Below are 23,744 nucleotides of genomic sequence, written 5' to 3' on the forward strand. Positions count from 1 at the left end.
ATATATGAAGTCATTGATCTTTGCTGGCATCTAGAATTTGGGAGGCCCTCTGATTTACTCCTGAGATCACAATGTAGTATGCTGTTTACAATGTGTCAAAATAGACACATCTCTGCTAAAATGTGAAATTGCAGAATGCTTTTCTAAAACACTTAAACTTGTCGATTTTTAAATAAATGATTTGAGTAAGCAACTCCTACTATATTTTTAAAACCACAGGAATTCAGCTGATGTAAGCTTTAGGCTACTCGATTATGGTTTCAGGCGATCATTTTGCTATTTGGGATGTATTCTTGATTTTCCTTTCCTAACATTTATTACTACTGGAAGTAATAGTTTTCATTGCTTCTCTTCCCTATTTTTCTGCGAGTAGGAGTTCTACTAATAATAATATTGTTACAGCCGACATTTCTGTGCAAAATGTTTGGTGTGGACAAAGATCACTTGATTTAGCCCATGTCTTTGCCTACAGCAATATTTGAAGAGAGGTTTCTGCAGCATCCAAGTTCCCTTTCAGATAGGATAATATGCCGTACAACCTTCCTGAATATTTATACTAATACTGATACCCATCAACAACCAAGAACCAAGAATCAGTATTAGTATAAATATTCAGGAAGGTTGTACGGCATATTATCCTATCTGAAAGGGAACTTGGATGCTGCAGAAACCTCTCTTCAAATATTGCTGTAGGCAAAGACATGGGCTAAATCAAGTGATCTTTGTCCACACCAAACATTTTGCACAGAAATGTCGGCTGTAACAATATTATTATTAGTAGAACTCCTACTCGCAGAAAAATAGGGAAGAGAAGCAATGAAAACTATTACTTCCAGTAGTAATAAATGTTAGGAAAGGAAAATCAAGAATACATCCCAAATAGCAAAATGATCGCCTGAAACCATAATCGAGTAGCCTAAAGCTTACATCAGCTGAATTCCTGTGGTTTTAAAAGTATAGTAGGAGTTGCTTACTCAAATCATTTATTTAAAAATCGACAAGTTTAAGTGTTTTAGAAAAGCGTTCTGCAATTTCACATTTTAGCAGAGATGTGTCAATTTTGACACATCGTAAACAGCATACTACATTGTGATCTCAGGAGTAAATCAGAGGGCCTCCCAAATTCTAGATGCCAGCAAAGACCAATGACTTCATATATTATTTTATAAAGTAGCAGAAGTAGTGCTCTTTCCCAATAAGAAATATGAGCACAAATTAAGTATCACGACATTTTTCCTATAGTCTGATGAGAATGACTGACTTTCGAGCTTTAAGGATCTAATTTGGCCTTATTGGATGCAATGTTTAACGAGTTAAACGTAATTTCAATTCTAACTTTTCTAGCTTTAAAGGCCAAACTATGCCTATTACAAAGTAGAATATAGGTTGTAATAGATTATATATCCAAATGAATCGCGACCTAGCTTAATGGCTTCTCCAAAAAGTAAAAACATTTCATTAGTCTCGGCATTTTCCTCATTAAGTTCATCACAAGAACCATTACAGCCAAAAGTTTATTAGTGTCTTTATTTCAAAATAAAATTATTGGTGAAAGGAAACGAAAGCATTCTAGTAACGAAAATATAGCATGAACAAAAGGAGATTTGCCAATTGAGAAATTTGAGCAAAAATAATCTTAAACTAAATCACACAAGCATCGTCAGGTATATTAGAAATTCTATTTCAGACAATCTCATGCTGACCTGCCGATCTTGAAAGCCAACATGAGTTTGATCCTCAGTTGTAGTGGATTTCCATACATATAGATCTTTGACCAGTGCAACTGACACCAAGTAAGTATGGAAAGGGCAAAACAGATCTTCAAAATGCATTATCTCCGCATTGAATATAATGCATTCCACTTGATTTTCCTGTAACAAAATAAAGCACAATTAGGATAATATTAACTTAATTACTATTGGCAAACTTATGAATCCTCTGAAGATTACCTCTTCATCTTGCAAAATCATCAGTTGATACTTTTTCGTTTTATCTCTGTTGTCTCTAGGTCTGCCTTTATCAACTACTTGTATCTTGCAGGTCCTTTCTTTTGTTTTTGGAGTAATCACATTGATGTTGAATCTTTCTGCCATCTAGACGTAATCTGCAATTATAACACATCACAATATAATAACGAGCAAACATAAGATTGTCAAAATGATTATAATACAAAATCAAAGAATCCAAAGAGTGAACTAGTTGTACGTCACACTTACTATTAGGAATGATTGTCTAACTTACAGAAAAAGCTTTTTCGATAATTTCATCTTAAACTACATTATATGTGGAGCAATCATCATCATCGTCATAGCCGGTCTAATTAATACCTTGACATAGTTAGAACCTTTAGCTCTTGATAAAGCAACGTACAATTGACCATGAGAAAATACAGGTCCTCGCAAATAAATGCCAACAAAATCTAATGTTTGGCCTTGAGCTTTATTTATAGACATGGCGAAACATAACCGTATTGGAAATTGTGTTCTTTTAAATTGAAGGGGCAGTTTTTCGTCTTATGATGTTAATAGTGGTATTCGCGGAATGAATACATGTGTATTTTTAAAATCACCACTGGATATTGTAGCACTAATAATATGAGATTTGAAATCATTACATATTAATCGTGTCCCATTGCACAAACCTTCGCAGGGATTCAAATTTCTTAATAATATAATCGGACAATTTTTCTTTAGACACAATCTATAAGGAGGTAAACCAGGAGGATTTAAAGCGTGCAAAAAATCTTCATATTCACTTTGATCTTTTGGATCAATTGTTTCATCGGTAGCTAAATATATAGACTTTTTCATTAGCTGAAAATTGAGCAATTAGCATATCATTTATTTCATCAATGAAGTCGTTATTTGTAGTTAGAATTGCGCGAGAAGTAATAAAAGAAATATTTGATAAAAATATCTTCATTTTGAAATTTCATTGGACTCGACTGGAGTAATGTATTATAGGAATCATCCTCTTTCAATCAAAGAGAGTTAAATATAAATCAGGATAAGTAACTTTAAATAGATGATTCAAGGAATCTTTTTCAGTGGTAAAGGGTATGATCAGTGGACGGGGAATTTCTATTTTGCTCTTATCATGTTTTCTTTCTTTTCCATTACCAATTCTCACAAATATTCACAAAAAGCTGGGTCTGTTTTCGTACGCATATTTTCGGACAGTTGTAATTTTTCAAGCTGATGCCAAATTTCAGAACATAGTAAGCTTTCGCGAACAAAATCTTCCCTTTGTCCACCACGGACAACGGGAAGAGTTTGTCTAAAATCGCCACTGAATACAATAACCTTTCCGCCGAACAACATAGTTGTTTCCATTAAATCTCTAAGGAGCAAATCTAGTGCTTCAATCATTTCTTTTTTTGCCATTGAAATTTTGTCCCATATTATTAGTTTTGCATCTCGAATCAATGATGCCAGTGAACTTTGTTTACTAATATTGCAACTAAAATTTTCATCAACATCAATAGGTATTTTGAATCGAGAATGAGCAGTTCGACCTCCAGGAAGAAGTGAAGCAGCAACACCTAAACTCGCAATCGCTAATGCTATAAATCCTCTGTGCCTCACTGTAGCTAATAAGGCACGATATAAAAAGCTTTTTCCAGTTCCGCCTGGACCATCAATGAAGAATGCTCCGGGTTTATTTGAGAATATTGTATCAAGGATTATATTGTAAGCTCTTCTTTGTTCAATGTTTAGTTTATATGGCAATAGTAAATCTTGTTCATTAACGATAATATTCCTTTCAAAATGTACATCTTTAGCTTCTTTGGCTGTTGCAGATGGTTGAATTTTGCCCTGAGTTAGTTCAAATTCGTTGATATCACGACCCATTGAATGAAGAATATCATTAATATGATTTAGTACTTTGCAACGAATTTCTCTTGTATGCATGTTTGGGTATTTTTTTGAAATCTTCAGACATCGGGCTTTCAAATTTTTCCCAAAACTCTCTTGGATTAGCGGGATTGCAATAAACTAATAGTACAGCAAATAAGTGTCTTAAACTGTGTGGCATTTGGTAACTTACTGCTTCTGACATGCATTCTATTAAATTATTATCGCAAAGTAATAATCCTCTTTTTTCCGCAGCTTCTCTAAACGTGTCACAAGTTATTCCATTTACAGTTCGCAAATGTTTATACGATTTCGGCCCTCTTACATTCATTAAGAGCAATCTAAGATAGTATCTTTCTCCTTCGGTTGGATGACATGTCACAACTCTACCAATAGCATATCTTTGTTGACGATGCGACCACATTTTGTATGTTACGGACCATACAAAATATTCTAGAAATTCCCGGTATAATAAATTCAATGTCATAGCATTTTATTTTCGCTATTCATTCTAAAAAATTCAGTTAACATTGTTTTTTTAATGGGAAAATGCATAAGTACCCCCCTGACCTATACCCGGATTCCCAACTACACACTTTTTCTTTGCGGGAATCCTATTATCCCCCTAAACTTATTTTCAATATAATTATTTGCACCCTTAACGCTGACAACCAAACTCTTGGCAAATGGTGAGCTACATGCGCCCCCACATGTATTTTTAGTACTTTTTTTATTCTTTCTTCTTTTTCTTATCCTTTTTTCTTATTTCTTATTATTCTCATTTTTTTTGGTTATTTCACTCCTTTTTTTTTTGTTTTGGTCACCGGCGGCACAAAATGGTGGTCGTCGAAATTTCACAAACACCATTTTTTCCGGCGATTTTTTTTTTCCGGCAATAGATTTTTATCCCGATCTAAGTGTGTTTTGTTTTTTATATATATAAATTTTTCTTGAAAGTATAATTTATGTGTGGGAGGAAGAGCAAAAGAAATAAAAATGAATATAAGCTGAGAAAACTTTTTCCAGTTAAAATTTCAATACATTTTTTTTTTCCGGCGTGGGAAGGTTTTCCGATGATGAATTTTTTCCCCCAAATCTGAGTGTAATTCGCTTTGCTTATGAATAGATCTTTTTGAGAGTTTAATTTGTGTGTGAAAAGAAAAAATGAAAGAAAAACGGTTAGACAAAGTCGCCGGTGAATGAATATCCGCCGGAATTAGAGAAGAAACGAAAAAAAAAGTAAAAGAAAAAAGACAAAGAAACGGGAGAAGGAAAAGGAAAAGGAAAAGGAAAAGGAAAAGGAGAAAAGTAAGAAAAAATGGTAAAAACGAATAAAAGATAATCTAAAAATCGTTTTTTTTTCTTCTCATCTCACTCTCCTTTGGGAGAGTGAAATACACACTCTGCTACGTTAGCCTTAAGGGTGCAAATAATTCCATTTAAAATAAGTTTAGGGGGTAATAGGATTCCCGCAAAGAAAAAGTGTGTAGTTAGAAATCCGGGTATAGGTCAGGAGGGTACTTATGCATTTTTCCTTTTTTAATCATAGGATTATTTACAATTCTACTAATATTGTCTGTATTTTTGAAGGAAATAATTTGTTGTCCATCAAGATGGAGTTGAAGATGGTATGCATTTGGAATCATTTCACTGATAAGAAAAGCAAATATGCGCCATGCAGCCTCAGGTGGTGACACCCACCTAGCAGATTGATATTCTTTTATTTCATCTACTTCTATATTCGTCATTAGGATGTATATGAAATGCAATTTTATCATGTCCTTTGCAAATATATTATAAATGTACTTAACAACTTTAATATCAGAGCAAATCTCCACATTTATATGACAATTAAATTTACCAAGTAAGTATGGATTGTAAGAAACAACCCATGAATTATCAAAAAGTTGTCCTCTAATTTCCACAGATTTTCCTGTATTTCATCTTCTATAATTAGGGTATGAATTTTTTCTTCTGTTTAGCAAACTCTTTTGGAAACTTAAATTAAAATGTCCGTTTTTTTTTCTTCATACAAGGGCTAGTTGGATTTAATTGACCGCAAGGACCATGTAGCATATGTTGTATAACAAGTTTAAATAAATCAGAGTTTCTTTTAGGATCCGGTAATTCAGCACAAACAAATTTATCATATGCCTTAGGAGTCAGTAGTTTGTATTTTTTATCGAGTACAATAAGAAAAGGAGCATGCGGAAGTCCCCGTTTTTGGAATTCGACCGTGTACATAAATGCTGCAACTTTACCAAATATTTGTCTTTTTAGTATATCCTTTTTAAGCTCTTCTAGTTTTGCTCGAAATATTCGGCTAACTAAGTCGGGTCTATTCTGGGCCTTATCTGTCGACAACAAGNTTGGAAGACTAAAGAGCAAGATTACTCTTTTAGTCCATTATTTGATGATGATGAAGAAGATGTGGAGCAACCTATCTCACCATTATCAACACCTCCGCCACAAAATCAAGAAGTGGAGGAATCAAGTTCAAGTTCAAGTGAAGCACCTCACAAGAGTAGAAGTCTCCGTGACTTGTATGAAAACACGGAAGTGGTAAGAAATGATTTATATGATTTTACTCATTTTTGTTTATTGGTGGATAGTGAGCCTATAAGCTTTGAGGATGCATTCCAAAATTCCAAATGGAGAGATGCCATGGATGAAGAAATCAAGGCAATAAAAAAGAATGAAACATGGGAGTTGGTCACACTTCCAAAAGGAAAAAGCACCATTGGAGTCAAATGGGTGTACAAGCTAAAGAAGAATTCCAAGGGTGAAGTAGAAAAGTACAAAGCAAGATTAGTAGCTAAAGGATACAAGCAAAAAGCCGGTATTGACTATGAAGAGGTATTTGCACCGGTTGCTCGTTTGGAAACAATTCGCTTTGTCATTGCCTTGGCCGCCCAAAATCAATGGAAAATCCATCAAATGGATGTGAAGTCAGCTTTTTTGAATGGCGTATTGGAGGAAGAAGTCTACATTGATCAACCTTTGGGCTATAAGGTTGAAGGACAAGAAAATAAAGTCTTGAAATTGAAAAAGGCTTTATATGGGTTGAAGCAAGCTCCGCGGGCTTGGAATAGTAGAATTGATAAATATTTTCAAGCAAATGGTTTTTCAAAATGTCCACATGAACATGCACTTTATGTAAAAATTGCTAAAAATGGAGACATTTTACTTGTTTGCTTGTATGTAGATGACTTGATTTTTACAGGAAATAATCCTAAGATGTTTGAAGAATTCAAGGAAGCAATGGCTAGAGAATTTGAGATGACGGACATTGGATTAATGTCCTACTATCTTGGCATTCAAGTGCAACAAAGGAAGGATGGGATTTTTATTTCTCAAGGAGAATATGCAAAGGAAATTCTCAAGAAGTTCGAGATGGATAATTGCAATCCCGTGAGCACCCCCGTTGAATGTGGAGTTAAAATATCCAAGCATGGAGATGGAGAAAATGTAAATCCCACATTTTTCAAGAGTCTTGTTGGAAGCTTAAGGTACTTGACATGCACAAGGCCGGATATTCTTTATGGTGTTGAACTTGTGAGCCGCTTTATGGAAGCTCCTACTACCTCCCATTTAAAGGTAGCAAAAAGAATACTTCGGTACATCAAAGATACACTTGATTATGGAATTCTTTATTCATCTTCTAAGGATTCTAAGTTTGTGGGATATTGTGATAGTGATTGGGCTGGTGATATTGATGATCGTAAAAGTACTACTGGGTTTGTTTTCTTTCTTGGAAATTCTGCATTTACATGGAATTCTAAAAAACAACCAATTGTTACTTTGTCAACTTGTGAGGCGGAGTATGTTGCAGCTTGCTCATGTGTTTGTCATGCAATTTGGTTAAGAAGTTTGTTGGAGGAACTTCACCAACCACAAAAGGATGCCACAAAGATTTTTGTTGACAACAAGTCGGCTATCGAGTTAGCCAAAAATCCTGTATTTCATGAAAGGAGCAAGCATATAGATACAAGGTATCACTTTATTAGAGATTGTATATCTAATAAAGTTGTGGAGCTTGAGCATGTGAAGTCGCAAGATCAAATTGCGGATATTTTCACCAAGCCATTAAAGATTGAAGTTTTTCAAAAGCTAAGGATGGCGCTTGGAGTGATGAAACAAGTTTAAGGGGGGATGTTAAAATTATAATAAACTTGTTTCCATTAGTTCACATTTGTATTAAATATGTTTAGATTAGTTCATATTAGCATGTAGACTAATGTGAACTTCATTATGAGATGTATGAACTAGTGTAGACTAATGTGAATTTAGTTAGTGTGTTTACATGAAGTTTAGGCTAGATACATGTAGGAGTTCTACTATAAATACNAAGCGCAATGTAGAAGTCTGATAATTGTGGGATATTTATTAAGGATTTCAAAAACGTAGTGTGAGGATTGGTTTTTAATATTTCCATTAAATTTTTCACAGTATCCTCGTTCAATTTATTGGAACATGCCATTCGATTGCTCACTTCATTTTCATTATCATAGAAATATAATTGTAGATTTTTTCCTTTTTCATTACTTGGTATCAAGTCATTTATGAAATGATACATTTGTCCCTGAACTCGAAATGTATAAATACCTTTATTCCTTTTTGCCAGCTCTTTGTCATAGCTTACTCCCAGGGATGTGAAAGCAAATATATTATTGTATGTTCTTATGTAGGTTTGAAAATGCTTTGATTCTTCAGTATTTCCTAGATACAGATTTCTTAACTCTTGTGGTACTTGATGTGAAATCAGCTTGACAGTGCCTTTGCGATAACAAAATGCGGGTGGTTCGTATTCAAATTTTTTGGCTCCGCAGAATTTGCATTTGGGAACAGTCTTTAACATAACATAATCAGTTGATGGTTGAATTGTTATTGACTCTTCAGTATATTGTTCATGATTTGTGTTAGATGTAGATCCTGGGATACAACAATAACAAGTATAAATATATAATTTTGATAGTTATAAATGCATATACGTATTTATAATTGCGTATACCATCAAGAAATGACAGTCTAGCTCTCTAACCTGTTTCATATATTGAATGTCCCACAAAAGGAAGATATTGCTCGCTTGAAGTATTAGCACTCATAGAGGATGATGCGGTAACAGAGCTATTAATTAGCGAGCAGGCAGGAAGTTGCCGGCCACTTGTTTCACCCTTACTAATTGCTCGCTCTCGCGCTCGCGCTAGGAGAGCCTCCTTTTTATCGTCTTGCATCATCCGGTATAATTCGCGTCGCCTAGCCTTCTTGTCAGGATGTATTTTTTCGGAGCTTTCATTTTTATGATTTTTACTCGACATGTCACTCATCTATTTCCTGAAGGAGAAGTCAAGTGCGTATTTGTATTACTGAAAATATTTTCAACATTGTCTAATACCTATATATGTTTTATAATTTTTTAAAAGAACTCAAGCAAAAACTTACAATACCTAAAAATAAATCACGAGATTTTAGAAAATTTACCTTCTGGTTCGAGTGCCACTGAATAACAGAAGTAGAAACAACCACAACGGATCGCTAGAACTGCAATAATAAAGAAGATAATTTGAAAATCTACATGCCTCCACAAAATGGAACTAAAAATATGAGTATGACTATCTCCATACGAAATTTGATACAAAATATACAATCAGCTGACGGGTTCCTTTCTTGGACTCAAACAAATCTTTACATAATAATCAAAACACCAAAAGTGAAACGTAAAGTAACCAAAAAGCAACATTTTACTCGTTGCTATCAGATAAGCATAAAGCAAAAAAAAAAAATCAACTAAACAGTAAGCATGAAGCAGGATGAGAGAAAAAAACATGAAAAATCTAAGGGAAAAAAGTTGAAATTTTGTGAAGACAATTATCATCACTCAATTTTCAGAGTTGAGCCAGCTAATTCAGTTACCATTTATTTCTAATGCACTTGAAATTTTTGATTCTTCATGAATTTAATTTTTTCCGCTGGCATTTCTAATGCTTGCATATAAAAGGATATGTTTAAGGTCTCAAGTCTTAAATCTTGATGTTTATATCAGTTTCTATTTGTTTCTAATTTGAGAAAATAAAAAATTATTTTTCAGCTCAATAGCAAAAATACCACTTTTTTGCATTGAGGAACTCCAAACTTTGGCTCTCTGACAGATTGTAATACAAAGAACTGAACTTTCAACTTTCCTCAAACCAAAATGAAGCAAGATTCATAACATTCACACTTCCATTTTTTTTTGAGTTTTGATTACCGTGCTGTACCATACTTCATAATCCAAAGAGATTAAACTTTTCCCAAATTGACACATGAAAACCCCATAAATTACAAGAGCAAACAGGTAAAGTAGTTGTAAATGTGCAAGTTCAGAGATAGATAGATAGATGCAAGCCACAAATATACTTCCTTTAATTTACATCAATCCAAAAAGATTAAAACCTGTCCCAAATTGACCCCTAAATTACAGAGGAAATCTCAAAGATAGATAGCTAGCAAGTCAAGCTAAAACGCTAATTCCTTTAATTTACATTTCAAATATTTCGCATCGACTACACTGGATAGCAAAAGCCCACAAAAGAAAAACCTAAAATATGTATCAAGAATCAGATCAAAGCACAAATAACTTAAATAAACAGAGAGAAAAAAAAAGAGAGACCCATAATCATACTTGATGATAAACCCAAAGTGATTCAAATTGATTGATGAAAAAATAAAAAATAAGACAATAAGTAAGATAAAAAGAAGTAAGAGGGTGTTTGGCTAAGCTTATAAGCTGGTCAAACTAGCTTATAAGCACTTTTCGGCTTATCTACGCGTTTGGTAAAGTTAAAAGTGCTTATAAGCCAAGTGTTTATAAGTCAAAAATAAGCCAAAAGCCATAAGCTGGTCACCCCCAGCTTTTTGCTTATAAGAACTTTAAGTTTGACCAAGATTTTTACTATTTTATCCTTAAAATATTTCTTTTTAGAACAAAACTCCTACATCGATACTCACCGTCTCAAGTGTTCAACCTAACCCCCCCTCCCCCCACTCCCCACTCCCCACCCTCCACCTCTTCAAGTCTGCAATTCTCATTGACTATTTAAGATAAGCAACTTCTCTAGTTCTTTGCATACTTACATCTATGTGATTGTGTATTAATCTTTGAACTGTATATAATAAATGAGGACATATCAAATTTTTTGGTGTATTTAAAATAACATGACAAATAGAATATTTTGTATTTGAATTGATCTGGAATCAAAAATTTTGAAGAAAATTACGCCCTTATAAGTGTAAACAGTTCTAAAGTTATTTAAGTCATTATAACAGAAAAAGAGCTTATCAACACTTTTTTATCAAATACTGTAGCAACTTATTATCAATTTCAGCACTTGTACCCAAACACGTAACTGCTTATTTATTAAATCAGTTTCAGCACTTAAAAGTGCTTTTCAGCACCTAATGCTTAGCAGCTACTTTAAATCAGCTAATCCAAACGGGCTCTAGCTAAGTAATAAAGAAAGGTTGTTACACGAAAAGCTCAAGAAGGATGTGTTCAGGCAAGAAAGAGATATCAGAAAAGGAAGAAATATGGAGGAGGGCAGAGTGAATTGCGAGAGAAAGAAGGGAAGACGGGTCGGTTCTCATTCATGCATTCATTTATTTATCCCTTGTACTCACTCCGATACTTTTTCCTTTTGCTAACACATGTGACAGAGCAGTTGAACAAAGCAATCACTTGTTTACATCTAAAGAACTTTTATTATATGTCAATGGAGAAAACTTGTGTTGGAAGCAATCCTATGAAGAGACATACTAAAAAGTGAAAACCATGCCTTTCGAATTGAACGCAATACTTGTCTTCCAAATAAAAAATGGTTTATTGGCTTTGGTTGGCTACTATAATTAGTGGCGGATGCACATGGGGAGTTGTGGGTGCTTAAACACCCATTAACTTTGATCATATTAATAAATTTATATAGGCAACTGTACAAATATTTAGATAAATATTGAGCGAGCACCCACAAGTAAATTCATTTTTCCTCTTTTTTTGAAGTTTTATCGGCGAGCACCCATAACTTTAAAATCCTGGATCCGCCACTGGGTATAATACTGCATAAAATAGGATGGACCAGCCTTGATTCACATTTTTACCATGTAGGAGTTGTATTTCAAGACTTTGAACTGCTTAATGTACATTTGTATTTTATATTACTTTAAAGAAAAAATGAAAATTTGACTTGTCAAAAAGCGTTCTTATTGTTTGTCTCTACTACCTTTACATGACTGATGGTGATACACAGGTAAGAACTAATTTATTAAAGGGTGTAGGTAATATTTATTGACCTGTTAATTATTGTTTTTAAGAAAGATAAAAAAATGTATTCCAAATGTAGCTTCTTACTCTGAAAGAATAATTATCAGCTTGCCCCCGAAAAGTTCCTCTGAAGATTGAGGATGTCAAGAATGCGTAAGTTCTAAAAGTTTTGTGCTCTCCTTTAGTCCATACTCAAGATATATGAAAGATTAATGTAGAGACACTATGACCTTCCTTTGCAATTTCCGTTTATCAGCTTTGAAGTGGCATCCTGATAAACATCAAGGACCTTCACAGGTCAGCTTCTAGTTATATAATTCCTTTGTTTGTCCTCTTATGTGATAAACTTATTCTTGTAAAAACCAGTTATATTCTTTTAGCATTTATCAAAAGAAGAGCATTTTGTAGGAGGTCAAAAGGAAATATACATTTGCGAGTGCAAATCGGTGGGACGGGCGGGAGGAGGAAGTAGAAGACTGCCAATTACAGATGTAACTTGCTTTGTACTAAAGATTTATATTCTACAACGCAGTGCATTCTATCCTTCTTTTTCGGTGTCAATGCCTGTGTATTGGAACTTTATTATCCTGTTCTAAGATTTAGCTACTCACTATTGTATTCTCGAGAGTCCTCACAAGTCAAGTCATTGCATATATGCAGGCAACAACACAAGAGAGATTCAAATCTTGCGTTACTGCATACAAATCATTGTGCACCTCGCTCTCCCCAGCGTCTATGGCTTCTATTTTTCGAGCGTCAAAAGCCAAAGTCACCATTCATCTTTAATAATAGCTCAGTCTTATGTATTATAATTTAATTCTGTATGGTAAATTTATTTGCTCTGGCAATAAAGGCTGTATTTCCCAGCAGAACCATGAATATTTACTTACATATGAGGTTTATTAGCTCATTGAATGTTAATTCCCTCATTCTATTTGGCATATCTTTTTAACTTCTTTTAGATGACACAATACTGTGTGTTAAAACTCCTAGGATTCTCTGAATGTGGGAAAAAGTTGCCTTAGTTATTCTGAAGGTCCATGGCTTAGCAGTAATGATGAGTGTGTACTCCTATAGTTGGGTGACTCGACTTCTTTTGAAAGCAAATAACATTCTTATCATATGATTCGGAAACATCATCTCTATCCTTGTGGGACTATTTGCGAAGCAACAGGAGATGACAATACCAAGCCGGCCGGTAAACGTTAATCATCTCATTGACTCAACAGTTCAGCTGTTCACGTTAAAAGACACCCCTCCCACGCATTTCAAACTTTTCTTTATCCCTCCCGACCCCACTACAACATAAGAACTTGAAAATTCAGAAATGCACCCCGAATTTGCTCAGATCAAACTCTCTCAAGTCCTAATTGATCTAACAACCAGACCATTCTTAATTTATCCAGAAGGACTTGCTGTTTTCATAATTACAAAACAGTAATCAAGTCGGAAAGCCAACCAGTTACCGGCGGAGAAGAGTGAAGGTGTGGAATGACGCTGGACAGAGAGAAGGAGAGGGAGATAGAGTTAGAGAGTGCAATGTACACTTAACTGTTTGTTACTAGGTCTGGATCCATCCATCATTGGAGTAGGAGCTAACAATGGCACTCCTCGTGTTGGACTTTTTCGTCATTCTAACCCTAAATTGGGAGAACAGCTTCTTTACTTCTTACTTTCTTCTCTTAGAGGCCCTGCTCAATCCGCGAAGGTACTCTGAATGAACTTTTTAGCTTATATAGGCTTATGGATTTTTATTTGATGCTCATTTTTGTTTCCTTTTGATCTTTCAGGATTTCGATAAGGTCTGGCCTATATTTGATTCAGCTCAATCTCGCGATTTTCGAAAGGTAATTATGATTTAGCTTTTCCTTAAAAGATACTACCTCCGGTTCACAATAAGTGTCCAATTTGCTTTTTCATTTTGGTTCAAAATAAGTGTCCAGTTATGTAATCAAGAAAAAATTCAACTTGTTTTTACAAAATAACCTCTATGTACATATCCCTAAAAAGTTTTCTTACTCCTCACATTAAATGTTTAATTAGGGGTAGTTTAGTCATACTAGGTATTTTTGTATAGGATTTAGCATTTTCTTAATGGGCGTGCTAAAAGCAAATTGGACACTTATTGTGAACCGGAGGGAGTACTCCCTATGTCCCAATTTATGTGCTTGATCGGCGCGGAATTTAAGAAAACAAGAAAGACTTTTTAAACTTGTGCTCTAAACATGCTATAGACATTTCTATGACTATAAATCATCTCATATATGGATAAAATGGGAAGTTTAAAATTAATTATTTCTAAATATAGAAAGATATCATTCTTTTTGGTGTCACATAAAATGGGACAGAGGGAGTAAATTATTTTACGGGACATGCAGAATAGAGCTAATGGATAAGTATATTCTGATTGAAGCATAGTCTGACCAAGTTAACTTAAGTTGATTGAATTATGCTTTATTTCTACAGAGATGTGATTGTGAATTGAGTTTGTCTTTTTTGTTTGTGGCTAATTTACTTCATTTTCTTTTTATTTGTGGAAATGCAGGTTGTGCAAGGAATTATAAGTGAGTTGGAATCCCAGGGGGCGCTTCCTAGAAGCAATTCGAGGGTCTCATCTCTTGCAACGTGTTGTGGACCGAGATTGGTACTTGAAGCTCACTAATATTTTTTTTTCTGGTTTCTATGAGATAGCGTTTTGGTTATTTTTATTTTGAGCTATCATTTGGACCATTTGATTACATATTGAAGTATCTTTCTCACATAGCTGTTATAGCACCGGTTGTCATCAGCAAACTGAAGATTATTTTGTGGAACTAATTTTGATTTCACTACCTAATCGATTTTGGAGTAATTAACTCACCCTCAAGATTGCAACTTCAATGTCTTTCTGCATTCAAAGTCAGGTTACATTTAAGCGGTGCAGTTTGGCACTGCATTCTACACTTCAGTCACTTAGCACCCAATTGAAACAGCTACCATATTCAAATATGAAGCTGAATGTATATCAATATAAGTCCTACCTGTTAAAATTATAATAAACTTGTTTCCATTAGTTCACATTTATATTAAATATGTTTAGATTAGTTCATATTAGTATGAGATGTATGAACAAGTGTAGACTAATGTGAACTTCATTATGAGATGTATGAACTAGTGTAGACTAATGTGAATTTAGTTAATGTGTTTACATGAGGTTTAGGCTAGATACATATAGGAGTTCTACTATAAATACCCATGAATGCTAGCCATTTGGAACAAGTCAAGTTGAATGAAAAATATCATTTCTTCTCCATTCTTAAAGTGAGTTGTGAGTGTTTGAGTGTTTTGTTGTCTTGCTCTCCCAAATTATTTTTTTTCTCCAACATTTGGTATCAGAGCCGGTGTGGTTGAAGACAACAAACTTGGAGAAAAGATGACGAATTCTAACGGAACACCATTCCAAGTTCCTATGCTTACAAAAGAGAACTATGGAAATTGGTGTATTCGAATGAAGGCCTTGCTTGGTGCCTATGATGTTTGGGAACCAGTAGAGTCAGGTGTTGATGAAGCAGAAGATGTCGTTGCCTCAAAGAAGAAGGATCAAAAGGCACTCACTCTCATCCATCAAGGTTTGGATGACAAGATGTTCGAGAAGGTTGCAAATGCAACAACCTCCAAGGAAGCATGGGATATTCTTCAAACTTCTTTTAAAAGTTTGGACAAAGTGAAAAAAGTTCGCCTCCAAACCTTAAGAGGAGAGTTTGAATCATTGCATATGAAGGAAAATGAATATGTTGTGGATTATATTTCGAGAGTTTTGGCTATTGTCAATCAAATGAAAAGATATGGTGAAGAGTTGAAAGACGATAGGGTCGTGGCAAAAATACTACGATCCTTAATTTCAAAATTTGATTTTATTGTTGTTGCCATTGAAGAGTCCAAAGACTTGGACACCATGACCATAGACGAGCTTTCGAGTTCCTTGCAAGCACATGAAGAGAAGTTGAAGAAACCGAAAGAAGAATCGGTTGAACAAGCGTTGCAAGCAAAATTTTCTTTCAAAGAGAAAGATGAAAGGCGTGGCTCGCAACAAAGAGGCCGTGGAAATGGAAGAGGTCGTGGTAGAGGCGGAAGAGGAGGTAGTCAACCACCTTCAAGTAGAGAAAATAAAGGCCAAGACTTTAATTCAAGAAGAGGTCGTGGAAGAGGGAAAGGATGGAGGCAAAATCAAGGAAGGTATGACAAATCAAATATTGAATGTTATACTTGTCATAAATTTGGTCATTTTTCTTGGGAATGTAAAGATAACTTTGAAGAGAAAAATAATTTCGTGGAGAGCAAAAATGAAGATGAAGATGCCACCTTGCTTCTCGCATGCAAAGGAGAAGAAAGTGCCGAGAAGCACCGATGGTACCTTGATTCCGGTGCAAGTAGCCATATTTGTGGAAAGAAGGATTTATTTGTGGAACTTGAAGAGTTGAATCGTGGCACAATCACTTTTGGAGATTCTTCACGTGTTAAAATCAAAGGAAAAGGTACGATTTTAATTCGCTTGAAGGATGGAAGTCATCAATTAATTTCTAATGTTTTATATGTGCCGGAGATGAAAAGTAACATTTTGAGTTTGGGACAACTTTTGGAGGAAAATTATGACATTCATTTGAAAGATAAAAAGTTGTTTATGAGAGATGAAAAAGGGAGATTATTAGCTAAAGTTCCTATGGCTAATAATAAAATGTTCATTTTAAATCTTCAAAATGATGCTCCAAGATGCTTACTTTCATGTGCCAAAGACTCCTCTTGGCTTTGGCATATGAGATTTGGTCACTTGAATTTTGATAGCTTAAGGTTGATGGATAAAGAAAACATGGTGAATGGATTGCCAAGTATTAATCATCCCAACCAATTTTGCGAAGGATGTATCTTTGGAAAGCAAGCTAGAAAAAGCTTTCCTAAAGAGTCTTTGACAAGAGCAAGATGCCCTTTGGAGTTAATTCACATGGATTGTTTATGCGGACCTATCAAGCCATCTTCGCTTGGTAAAAGTAAATTATTTTTTACTTTTCATTGATAATTATTTCTAAAAAACTTGGGTTTATTTTTTAAGGCAAAATCAGAGGTGTTTGAAAACCTTTAAAAAATTCAAGGATGGTGAGAAACAAAGTGGCTATCAAATTAAGTCACTTCGGTCGGACAATGGTGGAGAATTCACTTCAAATGAATTCAAAGTTTTTTGTGAGAAAAATGGAGTTTCGCCATTTTTTAACCGTGCCAAGATCACCACAACAAAATGGCGTTGTGGAAAGAAAGAACCGGACCATTCTTAACATGGTGAGGAGTATGTTGAAGAGCAAAAATATGCCAAAGGAATTTTGGGCTGAAGCTGTTGCTTGTGCGGTATACTTACTAAATCGTTGCCACACAAAACGTGTTCATGGAAAAACACTCAAGAGGCATGGAGTGGTTTCAAGCCAAAAGTTTCTCACTTGCGAGTTTTCGGAAGCATTGCATATGCACATTACATGATGAAAAGAGGACCAAGCTCGATGACAAAAGTGAGAGGTATGTTTTTATTGGTTATATCAAAATTCTAAAGGTTATAAATTGTATAATCCCAAAAATGGCAAGTCACTTTGAGTAGAGATGTTGTAGTTTGATGAAGATAGTGCTTGGGATTGGAAGACTAAGAGCAAGATTACTCTTTTAGTCCATTTTGATGATGATGAGAAGATGTGGAGCAACCTATCTCACCACTATCAACACCTCCGCCACAAAAATCAAGAAGTGGAGGAATCAAGTTCAAGTTCAAGTGAAGCACCTCACAAGAGTAGAAGTCTCCGTGACTTGTATGAAAAACCCACGGAAGTGGTAAGAAATGATTTTATATGATTTTACTCATTTTTGTTTATTTTGGTGGAAAGTGAGCCTATAAGCTTTGAGGATGCATTTCCAAAATTCCAAATGGAGAGATGCCATGGATGAAGAAATCAAGGCAATAAAAAGAATGAAACATGGGAGTTGGTCCACACTTCCAAAGGAAAAGCACCTTGGAGTCAAATGGGTGTACAAGCTAAAGAAGAATTCCAAGGGTAAAGTAGAAAAGTACAAAGCAAGATTAGTAGCTAAAGGATACAAGCAAAAAGCCGGTATTGACTATGAAGAGGCATTTGCACCGGTTGCTCGTTTGGAAACAATTCGCTTTGTCATTGCCTTGGCCGCCCAAAATCAATGGAAAATCCATCAAATGGATGTGAAGTCAGCTTTTTTGAATGGCGTATTGGAAGAAGAAGTCTACATTGATCACCTTTGGGCTATAAGGTTGAAGGACAAGAAAATAAAGTCTTGAAATTGAAAAAGGCTTTATATGGGTTGAAGCAAGCTCCGCGGGCTTGGAATAGTAGAATTGATAAATATTTTCAAGCAAATGGTTTTTCAAAATGTCCACATGAACATGCACTTTATGTAAAAATTGCTAAAAATGGAGACATTTTACTTGTTTGCTTGTATGTAGATGACTTGATTTTTACAGGAAATAATCCTAAGATGTTTGAAGAATTCAAGGAAGCAATGGCTAGAGAATTTGAGATGACGGACATTGGATTAATGTCCTACTATCTTGGCATTCAAGTGCAACAAAGGAAGGATGGGATTTTTATTTCTCAAGGAGAATATGCAAAGGAAATTCTCAAGAAGTTCGAGATGGATAATTGCAATCCCGTGAGCACCCCCGTTGAATGTGGAGTTAAAATATCCAAGCATGGAGATGGAGAAAATGTAAATCCCACATTTTTCAAGAGTCTTGTTGGAAGCTTAAGGTACTTGGCATGCACAAGGCCGGATATTCTTTATGGTGTTGGACTTGTGAGCCGCTTTATGGAAGCTCCTACTACCTCCCATTTAAAGGTAGCAAAAAGAATACTTCGGTACATCAAAGATACACTTGATTATGGAATTCTTTATTCATCTTCTAAGGATTCTAAGTTTGTGGGATATTGTGATAGTGATTGGGCTGGTGATATTGATGATCGTAAAAGTACTACTGGGTTTGTTTTCTTTCTTGGAAATTCTGCATTTACATGGAATTCTAAAAAACAACCAATTGTTACTTTGTCAACTTGTGAGGCGGAGTATGTTGCAGCTTGCTCATGTGTTTGTCATGCAATTTGGTTAAGAAGTTTGTTGGAGGAACTTCACAAACCACAAAAGGATGCCACAAAGATTTTTGTTGACAACAAGTCGGCTATCGAGTTAGCCAAAAATCCTGTATTTCATGAAAGGAGCAAGCATATAGATACAAGGTATCACTTTATTAGAGATTGTATATCTAATAAAGTTGTGGAGCTTGAGCATGTGAAGTAGCAAGATCAAATTGCGGATATTTTCACCAAGCCATTAAAGATTGAAGTTTTTCAAAAGCTAAGGATGACGCTTGGAGTGATGAAACAAGTTTAAGGGGGGATGTTAAAATTATAATAAACTTGTTTCCATTAGTTCACATTTATATTAAATATGTTTAGATTAGTTCATATTAGTATGAGATGTATGAACAAGTGTAGACTAATGTGAACTTCATTATGAGATGTATGAACTAGTGTAGACTAATGTGAATTTAGTTAGTGTGTTTACATGAAGTTTAGGCTAGATACATATAGGAGTTCTACTATAAATACCCATGAATGCTAGCCATTTGGAACAAGTCAAGTTGAATGAAAAATATCATTTCTTCTCCATTCTTAAAGTGAGTTGTGAGTGTTTGAGTGTTTTGTTGTCTTGCTCTCCCAAATTATTTTTTTTCTCCAACACTACCATCTAAACTCCTCTAAGTCAGGACAAAATCCTTGGAGTCGGATTGCTGTGGTTACAGTTGTCTTGTTCACTGCATTTGGTGTCGCTGCTTGAAAGTGGGTGAAATCAAGTTATCTCTTGCTTGGTTTATCCAAGACTATTTGGCTGGTCACCTTATTGCCACTGCAAAGGGCTTAGGACTTGGGGAAATGTGTTGTGCAGAGTTTCGCATTNTATTCTTATTATCTACCTGTGTGTCAGTAGTTTCACTTTGCATTTTGTTTTATTAGTGCATACTCAGATGAGTATCCGCAGGTTCGATCCTCCGCTTCCAGCTTTTGTTGAAAAAAGAAACACTCACGTGTAAAAGCACACATGATAGCATTTGATGTACTTAGTGTTCATAATATTGCTTCACATGCACTGCAGATTTGTTGAACTTCCGTGGCAACTCTCACTGCATGCCTTGAGGGAAGTTCATAGGCGAACATTTGCTGCTGATGTAGCTTCTAACCCGTTACCTGCTTCATTGACAGATGTAGCTTTCTCACATGCAGCCACCTTACTTCCTGTAACCAAGGTCATCCTCCTCTGGCTTTATGTCCATTCATTTAACAAGGGATTCGAAATCATCTCACTGTTTGTCTATATCCTGAGTTGCTGGGTTCTTGATCTTTAATGATTTAATGCATCTGTCGGGTAGTTATATCTGAAGACCAGGGTTCAATTTCTGCCATTTCAGAGAAGCAATGCATGAATCCTCTTAATTATTCACTTTTGAGGGCTTAGTTTTCTTTTTGTATGAAGCTATTTCCTGTTACTAATCCTAATAATATACCTTGGAGTAATGGTTTCTCCTTTTTCAATACTCCGTAATAAGGTATTGAGTGGGGCTATAATGATTTTACCTAGCTAATCTTTAAGCTAATATGTATCTGGAAAACTCTCATGATTTGTGTAAGTTAATATTGCAAGTTTGCAGATCTAATTGTGTCCTTGTTGTCTGTGTAGGCTAGGATTGCTCTTGAAAGAAGAAGGTTTCTGAAAGATGCAGAAACAGCAGTTCAAAGACAGGCCACATGGTCTAATTTGGCTCATGAGATGACAGCTGAGTTTCGAGGCCTTTGTGCTGAAGAGCTAAGATAAGAATCTTATTCTCTGAGAACTTTAGAATTGATTTATATTCTTCTATTCACAGCGGTGACTGGTGAGTAACTTTTTCCGGAAAACATCTTTCATCCCCTCGGTCTCAGGCTCATTTGCAGCAAGAACTTGAAAAACTGCATGATGTTAGAAACAAAGTAAAGTTGGAAGGTGAACTGTGGGATGAACTTGTATCAAGCTTGAGCCAAAACTCGCATATGGTCCAAAGAGCTACTCGCTTGTGGGACTCTTTGTCATCTCGCCAAAGTGAGTACAAACTGTTGATGGTTATCTTAAGCTGTCTATCATCTGTAAAATCCATAAAGTCTCTATTAGTATGTGTTCTACAAAATGCTATATACTCCATAGTTTGTTTTTCATATGGCAATGCCATTGCCCTGCCTGGGAGTCAACAGTGGCCATTTCCACTTCGCTTTCTTGTTGATTGAACCCACGACTTCAGGGTTGGAGGTGGAGGACCATTTCCACTAGCTATCCATCCCTTGGCACAAAATGCTAGACATTTGATATTGCTAAGTTACATTAATTACTTCTTCTAAAAATCCAGCAAATTGAGCCATTTCCCCCCATTAAAACAGCTCTTCAATAATCCAAAATCATCCCAAAAACGTCACCCATCAACAACCAAGAACCAGAATAAATCACTGTCAAACTTGCCCCAAAAACAGCCCAGAAACAGCCCAGAAAAAGTCACGAAATCCAGCTGAAAGCAGTCGAAAACATCACCAAATTCACTCCAAAGATGGCTGAAAAACGCAGCCAAAAAGCAGCTTTATCTCCAGCCCATAAACATCATGAAAACTGTCCAAAAACACCTGAGAATCTAGTCTAAAACAAACCTGCTTCACCCTTAAACAGACCACCAACCCAGCTTCAAAACAGTCCCAAAAGAAAGGCAATAAAAATGCAGCTGCCTCATGCGGGAAAAAACGCAGCAGCTGTTGTTGTCTTCTTCCGATAAAAAACTACTCCCTCCGTTTCATATTAAATGAGATACTTTTCTTTTTAATTTGTTCCAAAATAAATGACACATTTCTAAATTTGGAAATAATTCAACTTTAAACTCTTTCATTTTACCCATTTACTCTTAATGAGAAGCTTTAATAGCCATACAAATGTCATGGCCCCACAAACTTTTTACCCCTTAAGCTTTTAAGACCACAAGTTTCAAAAGTCTTCTTCTTTTTTCTTAAGCTCCGTGTCGAGTCAAACTATCTCATATAATATGAAACGGAGGGAGTATCTTCTTGAAGGAAATAACAAAGAGCAAAAAGTTTAAGCTTTTGCACTACCCTAGGTCTACCTAAACTGTTTTTCATCAAAGGTTACCATCATAAATGTTACGATGACATATAAAAATTGGCAGCAAAAACTAAAAACATGACATGCCAAAACATAAAAGAATGGATTAAAAGCTAGAAACTAAGGAGCAAAGCTGATACAGAGCAATAATCGAGCAAAATAACTTTGAATCAAACTCAAATCTGAACTTCAGAAAGGAATTTTTACCTCATTTCGAATTGGTTTTGCGATGGATCGATTTCTCTGATGCCTTTTCTTGTGTGTGCTTTGCTAAGGAATATGTTGAAAGAGAAGAAAAGCATACATGTGGGAGTAGCAGAAAACGTACACGTATATCTGGAAAGAGCACAAAAGGGCACGTATATAGCTGATGAGAAATGACTGAAGTGCCGTTAGGCTTCTTTTAAAAGATTACAAGGAGACATGTCGAAAGTCTTGCTCTTCTAAAGAATAGAAATATTATCTTGTTCTAAGATTTAGCTACTAACTATTGTATTCTCGAGAGTCCTCACAAGTCAAGTCATTGCATATATGCAGGCAGCAGCACAAGAGAGATTCAAATCTTGCGTTACTGCATTCAAATTATTGTGCACCTCGCTCTCCCCAGCGTCTATGGCTTCTATTTTTTGAGCGGCAAAAGCCAAAGTCACCATTCATCTTTAATAATAGCTCAGTCTTATGTATTACTCCCTCCGTTCCAATTTATGCGAACCTGTTTGACTGGGCACGATAGCTCAGTCTTATGTATTACTCCCTCCGTTCCAATTTATGTGAACCTGTTTGACTGGGCACGAAGTTTAAGAAAAAATAAAGACTTTTGGAATTTGTGGTCCCAGACAAATCAAAAAGGGGCCCAAAGTATTTGTGTGGTTATAAAAGCTTCTCATCAAGGGTAGAATAGTAAGTTTAAGCTAAATTGTTACCAAATTCAGAAAGGGGTCATTCTTTTTGGAATGGACCAAAAAGAAAATAGGCTCACATAAACTGGAACGGAGGGAGTATAATTTAATTATGTATGGTAAACTTATTTGCTCTGGCAATAAAGGCTGCCTTTCCCAGCAGAGCCATGAATATTTACTTACATATGAGGTTTATTAGCTCATTGAATGTTAATTCCCTCATTCTATTTGGCATATCTTCTTAACTTCTTTTGGATGACACAATACTGTGTGTTAAAACTCCTAGGATTCTCTGAAGGTGGGAAAAAGTTGCCTTAATTATTCTGAAGGTCCATGGCTTAGCAGTAATGATGAGTGTGTACTCCTATAGTTGGGTGACTCGAGTTCTTTTGAAAGCAAATGACATTCTTATCATATTCTTTTCATATGATTCGGAAACATCATCTCTGCTCATTCCCGATTTAAAAT

The 23,744-nt window shown here is 35.4% G+C and overlaps 1 protein-coding gene and 1 pseudogene across 1 annotated transcript; one reads left to right on the top strand and one right to left on the bottom strand.

Moving 5' to 3' along the window:
- Window positions 1-3,125: 3,125 nt before the first annotated feature.
- On the bottom strand, window positions 3,126-3,851 carry LOC109239080. The gene has a single exon (XM_019405585.1). The coding sequence runs from the start codon at window positions 3,849-3,851 to the stop codon at window positions 3,126-3,128; it is 726 nt and encodes a 241-aa protein (XP_019261130.1).
- An 8,460-nt stretch (window positions 3,852-12,311) lies between these two features.
- Window positions 12,312-23,073, top strand: LOC109239088 (annotated as a pseudogene).
- The last annotated feature ends 671 nt before the right edge of the window (window positions 23,074-23,744 follow it).

This window comes from Nicotiana attenuata, unplaced genomic scaffold, assembly GCF_001879085.1.
Source record: "Nicotiana attenuata strain UT unplaced genomic scaffold, NIATTr2, whole genome shotgun sequence".
NCBI classification, from domain to species: Eukaryota; Viridiplantae; Streptophyta; class Magnoliopsida; order Solanales; family Solanaceae; genus Nicotiana; species Nicotiana attenuata.

Bases quoted from the DNA above. Each gene is read 5' to 3' on its own strand.
- LOC109239080 (XM_019405585.1), bottom strand. From the start codon at position 3,851: ATGGGTCGTGATATCAACGAATTTGAACTAACTCAGGGCAAAATTCAA.